This window comes from Phallusia mammillata, chromosome 1 (assembly GCF_965637545.1).
Source record: "Phallusia mammillata chromosome 1, kaPhaMamm4.hap1.1, whole genome shotgun sequence".
Taxonomy (NCBI): domain Eukaryota; kingdom Metazoa; phylum Chordata; class Ascidiacea; order Phlebobranchia; family Ascidiidae; genus Phallusia; species Phallusia mammillata.
Window position 1 is genome coordinate 18,119,520 of NC_137252.1, and position 9,041 is coordinate 18,128,560.

At 37.5% G+C, this 9,041-nt stretch overlaps 1 protein-coding gene across 1 annotated transcript; it reads right to left on the reverse strand.

The window, feature by feature from the left end:
* Window positions 1-6,636: 6,636 nt before the first annotated feature.
* Window positions 6,637-7,753, reverse strand: LOC145204191 (thyroxine 5-deiodinase-like). The gene is made up of 3 exons (XM_080076694.1): window positions 7,694-7,753; window positions 7,202-7,351; window positions 6,637-7,011 (listed from the first exon to the last, which is right to left on the reverse strand). Exons 1-3 carry the CDS (start codon window positions 7,751-7,753, stop codon window positions 6,637-6,639), a joined length of 585 nt encoding a protein of 194 aa, XP_079932820.1.
* Between the last annotated feature and the right edge of the window lie 1,288 nt (window positions 7,754-9,041).

Sequence of the window (9,041 nt, forward strand, 5' to 3'; positions counted from 1 at the left end):
AGCTATTGGATCGGATAAATTTCTGACCCTTGTCGCAATGAGGCCTCAGGCCCAGGGCTGGAATTTAAAAACGTAGACATTACCAAGTTCCGCAAGGTAATGTCGCTGTTTGTATTTGCATTTCACGGTTTTGTTTAGCATCTGAAAATAGTTATATGTATTGTGAAAAATATATGTATTGTGAAAGGGCGCAGTTTATATGATATATGCCTTCATTGGTAAAGGAAAAAAAAACATGTTTGAAACAGAGTTGTAAGCGGGTTCAAAATTCGAGTCCGAACCCGGCCCGAACCCAGAAGTAAATACCCCAACCGGGTCCGAACCCGAATCGTTTTTGAGAAGCCCGTTTTTTCCCGAAACTTTGATTGGCAGGCCTCTCCATAAAAGCCTACAAAACGTACTACTGTACATAATATAATTGAAAACAGCGTTTTAGGGCGGTTGGGCATCAAGTAAAGTCCAGCAACTAGCTACGTAGTTGGGTAATTTTCTCCAAAACAACAACAGACACAGAATTTGAAGTCATCGCATTTTTTAGAGATAGATTACTCAGATTGATCGTAATTCAGAAACGCATTTTTTACGAGGTTCGAACCCAGGACACTCCTGGGGACGAATCCCGACCAAGGTTTTTTATGTCTGTATATGGGTCATGCGCGCCAGACCATTCGGCCAAGTTCCGGCCCAGAAACGTATTTTTTGAAAATTCTCCACTGCAGCATTGAGGCGCTATCTGTGGGCGAGACACTTCCTTGTATTTGTATCTTGCAAGTATCGTTTTCAAGTTGGTTTCGATTTTTTGTTTTGTGTCATTCATAGGCCTTCTAAACAAATAATCATGAAGCGTTTCAATGGCGCTATTGTTGTATTTTGTTTTCTTGCACCAACACCAGGGAAGCTATACACTGTTTTCAATCAAAAGACAATGTTGCTTCCTGTTAATTAAACTCTTATAATTTTGTTTTTATCTTTTATACACCAACAAGTAGCAGCTGTTTAAAACTTTCAGTTTTTACTCTAGAACGCAAAAAAGACCGACTGGTTTATTGACGCAAAACCCTTTATTACACACAAAACAATGCCTTGCCACAATCGAAAATTTTGCAGTGTTTTGGTGTTGATTCTCATATTTCAGAACATTAAAAACTACAATTATCGTTGTCAAAACACTGGACTTTTGCGGCCATGTTGAGCCACGCTATACTTAATCGATGAATATTTATCGCAAACATCATTGGTTTTACGTTAAGTTATGTGCTGGCATATATACTGTAGTTTAGGTTGTCATGTAGTTGGTATAAACGCACAATTAATTTTTTTCCAAGTCACGTAAATAAGCCTCTTTTTTCGCATACCGTTGCGTCTTATTGACCTCAGACATGTTTTACAAATCAAATGCTGCTAATATACATGGCATCAAAAGAAATGTAACAAATATTCGATAATAGTCAACGCTTTACTTCGGTTGTGTACAATCAAAGGTTGATTTGACTCAACCACGGGATCACAAATTCAAGAAATGATAACGGGCAATCATTTTGTGGCCACACTCAGAACGTGTCGTATTATAACACAATTATCCTTTAAGAACACAAATTGAGTTACATATGTGGATTATTGAAAACAACTGCTAAATGAACCTACCGTAACCCAAAAACACTGAGTGGGTTCCACAATTGCATCCTGTAACCCGAAGCAATCCGTTATATTTGGACAAAGTGTTGTGACAACATTTTGCTGGTCATCTGCCTTAGTTTGTGTATGGTTTATTATCGTCGTTTTTTAGCTTTTATTGAGCAAGGAAACAAATCGTTTATCAAATATATAGTTGCTTTGATTTCCGTTTCTACTTTTTAAACATTTGTTCTGTCCACAAACAGTCTCATGCGCTTACGGTTGTACAAAAGAATGAACACACTCTGACGTCGTAGGTGGAGGGCTCGTGATGTCATAACAACGGATGAGCTACCTCGCTGTATCTGCTTCCCCTTTAGCGATAAGATACATACACAGAGTAACAAACTCGGGTTGTAATAACTTTGGAAGACTGTATGCAAGCACATCAAGAAGCAAGCTTTAGATGGGTTTAGAAAAAACCCTCTATCGACTGAATTGTGACAAACAGAAAGTTAAGATAAATTAGTACCATGCAGCATGGATGATGAAAATGGCTGAAGATATTATGTAACAGATGTGTTATTGTGTCACCATGACACAAAACGATTTTCACCTTACGAAAATTGCACAAAGTTGCATATTATAGGACTGTGTTACCTTTTTTAGGTCACGCCACCATACCTGCTACAAAAAGAATTCTCACGTGTGAAGCATTACGTAAACCTTGTGCAGTCAACATATATAAAAGAAAAAAGTTCGTTATTTCCGGTAATTCAACATTGGGGTCAAAATAAAATAAAATAAAAATATCCACTTCGATTTTATAATTATGTAGAAGTATAACGATGATATAATGGAGCCTTGTTCTAAATAGTAGTTTATCCGGTGTGATCCATGGTTCATAAAACGGTTGCCAAAGTTACAACTTTTATGTTTGTTATTTTCCGTTGTAAAAAGCTTAGATATATGTTTATATTTTATAGCCTAAGCTTAAGAACTTCTAGATTTAGTTGATCTAACTTTGTAGATTCAATTTACCCATTAAAAGATCAATTATGCATCACGTCAGCGTGCTATGTGTGGCATGTCTATTTTGTACTGTTCGCACACAATAAGTCTATATACATCTAGTAGCCGGAAGCTAGCCCACAAGGTTCATAATAAACCTGGGTCACCAAATCTTATTTTATTAATGCTTGGCCGCCAGTATAGCCAGGAGATCTATTTTTAATACATGTGCACGAAAGCATTATATTGTGCTCGCGGCAAAGTGTGCATTCCAGGATTGAGTACATGCCACACATTTTATTTTTATTTGTGCATTAAGGTTATGTGTGTAGGTATCGCCTAAGTCAAATATGAATATTAGTTTGGGTCCGGGCGAAAAGCAACCGCTGATCTCTAACTACGATTCCGATAGTAGCGACGATGAAGAAGACCAGTCTCGCTGTTGTCTGTTTCTTTTTGTCTGTCCTTGGAAGCCAGGTGCTGTGAGACAAAGACTTCAAGAAAGTGGGCTAGATTTGAGAACGAATAAAAAAGCTCCGCGACCGCACACCGTCAATTACTTGCAGGAATTTCCTATGACCAGCCTAGTTCGTCCCGTGTGGTCGACACCCCACCAAGGCCAAGAAGGTGAAGTGACCGACGTGTTACCATACTACAAAGATATACCCGACGACAGAATGTATTTTAACTGGGGCAATTATGCAACGGACAGTAATATTTTAAGAAAAAGTTTCCTACCGATTCGGCGCAAAAAAGGCCCAGAATCGTGGCACAAACAAGGAAGGGTGATCATGGTGAAGAACGATAATGAACCACCAATGTGGCACGTCTGGAGTTCTAAAAATGGCGACTTCATTTTCGGATATCCTTCAGGTGGTAAATTTTTTTTCGTGACAGTAAACAATCGGAATCTGGTACGTTTGAAAAAAGGCACCGAGCAAGAGGTAACCAGAGATGAAAGACTGTTCGTACGAGTCGCTGAAAGAAAACGTAAAGTTCTTCGTCACAACAAGACCGGAAAATATTTAACCATCGTGCCCAGACTGAAAAGATTGGCGTTGAGGTCGGAAATTAGTAAGGCAGAAGAATGGGACATTCTGTAGGAACCCACAAACGCATGTTGTGTTTAAGCAAAGTTGGGTTTATTTTCGCACGTTAGTTTACACATTGGAATTTTGTCAGATAAATTGAACGGAAATTTGATAACAATATTAACAATAATAATATATGGCACACTTTGTTGCTTCGAATACGTAAAAAAAAACACGCATTGTTTGTTCATCTAACTGCTGTCTGTGATGATTTCAGGTGTCGTGTTTGTGTTTCCACTTATATCCAGTGCAATAAAAAAGACCATACCCAACCAGTGTTACCATGAATCTAGGGCTCAGGTTGACCGAAAACAAATCGAGATTTTCCACAACAAATATAATTTTTCGGAAAAATATTTGAATTAATGCAACTAATGTAAAATATAGTTAATGTCAACACACATACCAAGAATACACGGCATTTATACATTGCCTCGTTCAGAATTTTTTTCGCGTACACGTTTAAGTAGCATCGTGTCCCTTTTGACGACTGCCGTGAAGTTGTCGGCTTGACGGCTGCCGTGAAGTCATTTGATCCACTGTGATTTGCAAAAAACGCATTTAGCTCAGATATAAAGACTTAGCACTACTTAAAACGTCAGGCATATGGACGGTTGCAGCGAAAAAATACGCAGCCCAAAAGTGCGGAACGCAAGGTGCAACAAAACGCAAAAAAAACATATTTTCAGCATTATAAGAAAACCAACATAGAATGTCAACAAAAATGCGATTTTCGTTTCAGTGATACGTATTATTGTCGTGGTATGTCGTTTTCGCTGCAAGAATCGTCACGCCAAACGTCGACCGATGCGTTTTACATGTTTCCGCAACGTTTAAAAACAAGGGCGTTGCGGCACACAGTTACAATGTATATGATAACGTTTAAAACAGCTGTTGCATTTATTTGGAAGCGTTTGATTCTCAAATATCCTAAAGTATAGTTGCAAAATGGACGAACGTGTGATTTCTGTGGATGCTGATCCAACAGGCTTCGACTCATTGCTCTTCGAGCTGGATGCAAATGCGTCAAGTGATAGCGACATTTTTGTGAACCTTCCCGATTCTTCGATACCAATCAGCATTGTTCTTGACAATGTTGAACTGAATTCCACTGAACAATTACCAGAAACTGGAACAGTGACAGAAACAGTTGAGGTTTCGCCGTTGACTACAAAGAAATCAGAGCTCTTTGTGACAGAAAGCGAAACAGATTTGGAGGTAATTGAAGAACCAAATACAGACGAGTCGGCCGATGCACTCGCAAAAGAGGAAGAACTGAAGGAAGAAGATTTGACAGAAAAATCTGCTAAAGACGAGAAGCAGACGGAGAAAGAAAAACAACAACAGTTGACGGAAGAACCAGCTGAAAATACTGCTGAAAAAGAAGAACAGCTGAATACGAAAGAACCAGTTGATGAAACTACTGAGAAAGAACAACAACTAATAGCGGAAGAGAAACCTGATCAATCTACCGAAAAAGATCAACAGAACGAGGGCCTTTCTGATGACTTAGTCAAAGAAGAAGAACAAACGACCGAAAAACAATTAAATAATCAATTTCCTGACAACGAGAAACAAACTAACGATCAAGAACCCAAAGCTTCAAAAGAATTGAAAAATCAAACCGTCATAAAAGAAGAACCAGTTCAAACTAGTAGTGCTGAAAACCCACAGCCGATTGTAGAAACAAAAAGTGAACAAGACAAACAAGTTAACATTTTGCCTGAAAGTGATTTAGCTGATGACGAATTTCCGGCACCACCGCCTCCAGAAATGCTGCACGACGAAGATAAGCTCGACGAACAAGATATCGCAAATGGATGGAACAGTGTGAAAAGTCCACGTACAAAAAAGAAATCTTGGTTCTTTCGATTATGCTCGGGCAAAAAGACAACAGCAATGGACTAAAACGATTCTCAAATTCTTGTTGGACTTCTAATAACAAAACTATTAGGAGTCAAAGTTTGTAAATATTATGGTCTAAAGTGGTTTGTTGTCATCTTGTATTTAATCCCAAACGTTTAATTGTATTTTAGCATTGCATTGTCAAATCATCAACTTGGTTGAGTTTAACTTAAGGACTGAAAAAAACGGACATTCGAGTTACGGAATCAGTAATGAATATCGTGAAAGATATATTTCTATATATATTCCCTATCGCGCATTTTTAGTGCTTTGATAAAATATATTAATAAACTGGCTTTAACGAAACAGAATCCTTTTTCGATTAAAAAAGGCATATGCTTTCGAATGTATCTTGTTTAAAGCGACGTGCTCTTTAGTGTGTGATTGTTTCCTTGCACTGTGCTTTAAGTGCTTGGTTAAAAAGGGTTTACTATGGGAAACTAATTGGAAAGTTCAGAGCCGAAAATCTACAAATAATTATATAAATGCTTGGAATCTTTGAATGTTCGCTTTTCAACAATGTAGCCTAATTAAAATGCCATGTTCAAGTGGATATCACAATATTCTTCTACCATGATAAATGAGATCTACACAAACAACTAAGTGATAAATGAGACCTACACAAACACACAAAAAAACTTTCTATGAAAACGAGCATAAGGGTAGGACAAATTGTACACTGCCTGATTTTTCACATAAGAGTCTCGCAAAATTAAAGCCTAACTATATCTTTTTGACGTAAAAAATAGAGATTTTGTGCTTAAGTCATTTATTATTGCAGAAGCAACACATTTTTGTCACTTGTAATAAAAATTGTTCAAAGCCGTTGCACAATATATTTCAGTCACAGCCGGAATTTAAGCTTCGACCTGCATTGGTTGGGCACCGTCTTGAACGACTTTTATTACATTTCTACAGACAGTACACAAAGCACTGCAATTAAAAGTGTATCTCACGCAATTAGTTTAATTATTGGGTGCTTTTTCGCAACATTATCTTACTTTTAAGTAAAAGGCTAGGCCTTGTTTCGGATTAAAATATGATTTAACGCTGATTCCATTTTGTCGAGATCATAATGCATTGGACCCCAACCTCCTTCGAACACCACAATGCCATCTAAAACGATATAAAGCCGTTCTGGTAAAGCGCCATACGCCAAACAAGCTTCATTATTCATATTATCAACTAAAACAGGCACATTTAGCTCTGGAACGGCATCAATTAACATCTGAGCGGCATCCGCTCGTTCTTGAAAATTACGGTGGTTGTTTAACTGGTATTTGTTGTCGGGAACCACCCAACCCTCGTTAGGATGAGCTTCCTGTATATACACGACAACGAAATCGGCGTCTTTTCGATAATTGTCGACAAGTTTGGCAAAGCTTTGTATCTGCGTAAAGAGAACTAACAAATAGGTTTAAAGCCTTTAAAATTTTACAACACGAATTATACAAACAACAACCTTGTGTAACTGCACCAGGTAACACAAAATAGAAAAAAAAGGAAAAACAGACGTAAACGCAACAGCAAGGTACCTTTGCCATAAATGGCGGTCATGTACACGATCCAAAATTGATCACAAGTGGGCGATGTTCTTTCATAAAACTCAGCAACGGTTTGTCGATAGAAGCTTGCAAATGGTTGACGACCATGTCAGGCGCTTTCTCGTCCAGTTGTACGTTGTTAAATTGAATAAGCTTGTTTCTAAACACTTGAGGAAATGTTGTTGTCTGAAAAACATGTTAACAAAATTAGCAACACATGTAGTTAACACACATCCAATATGTACAGCACGATTTTTTTATCTGGTGCTGGTGGAGTAAGTTAGTTGACAGCTCCTGGAGGAATCTTGCAGTAAAGATTGAAAGTGAATAAAGTGCATTTAAAAAGCCAAAATGCATTTAAAAAGTTTATCATTTTGGAGAGCTTGAAGTAATCCATCCAAAACTTTAATAATAAAAACATTGACTGAAATTGTAAGCAGCCCGACGTTTTTTTTAATTTAGTGCATACCAGTTACAACTTACCACATGCAACTTAAACTAAGTTAGTTAATGCGTTTATTGTCTTACTTTTACAATTCTTTTACTTCCCGTTTGAACTCCAAAAAGCCACTTCGATAGTTTTGACATTTTCAGCAAGAGTGTTGCTTCGCGCAATAATAACATGAAAATTAGCATTAAACCCGAGGCAAGGGCTTGCGCTTGACGCCAGGGTTTTTTCGACATAATTGATTCCTTGCCCCGCCTGCAGAATTGAAACTTAAATCTATTAAAGTCAGCAAATCTTGGATAATACGAACCCTCTATGGTTAACCTCAGTCACAAAAAACCTAAACCTAGTTTAAAAGCCTAAACTAAATAGGTAATTAAACATAACAGGAAATTGAACCGCTGACCAACGCCAAGTTGGCTATACTGCACTAGTATTACCGTGCCAGACTGATATAATCGCCGAGTCACGTATACAACCAACCAAAGTGCAAACAAGAAGAAAAGATTTAAGTTAATATTTAAACCAAGCTGACATGAGCAGTTAGTTGTGCCTAAAGATGGGGCTCCTATTTGCTTGCGATAAACGTTCACACTGTCATTGTAGCAAATTCATCAGCTATGATAAAAATCGTAAAAGAATGTTAAAGAAAACATTTTTCAGTGACAAAAACTGCTCTAAATTGAAACGGACAGTAAATCAATTTCAGTCATAAACATGTCATGTATGCTTGTTTAATAAATAATAGACAGTATAAATTGCAGCAAAACAATTTATGTTTAATGGCTTTAGAGCATAAGTTGATGATTCGCATCTGTTGGTGCAACAGCCGTCAATTGAGAAAGTTGAAACACTTACGACATTTTATTTGCAAAAAAACATTTTACAATAGTGCATGCTATGCGTTGACGTAAAAAGTCAATATAAAAGTCAAAGTCAACAGAAAAAAACTGGCGTTAAACTTTGAACGTGCACATAAGAGTCAGACATTGTCTGTTGTCTCGCTATTGCAGATCTGGTTTTAAATTCAGCAATTGTCACATACACATATACAAAGTCAGTTACAAATGATTAAGATTCAAGTTCGTCAATGAATATTGCATATATTTTGTAATAGCAATTTACCGCATGAAAAGAACTTTGTTAAAACGGATTTTTACTGCAGTGGTCGGCAACTGCCGGTCCGTGAGTATTTCGTTATACCGGGCCGTATGCATACGCGCAGGTCTGGTGCTTTGAAACAATTTGCCCGTGTATCCGGGAGATTATAAGTTAATTTATGCTTATTTGGTTACAAAAATGGTTGCCGATCCCTAACTTAGGGAAATGATATTACGAAAAAAATCGATATTAGAGGTAGGAAAGTTGTCGATCAGACATGCCAGTCCAACTCCTGAAATCAGTTTCGCTGACTATAAATGTCTCTAA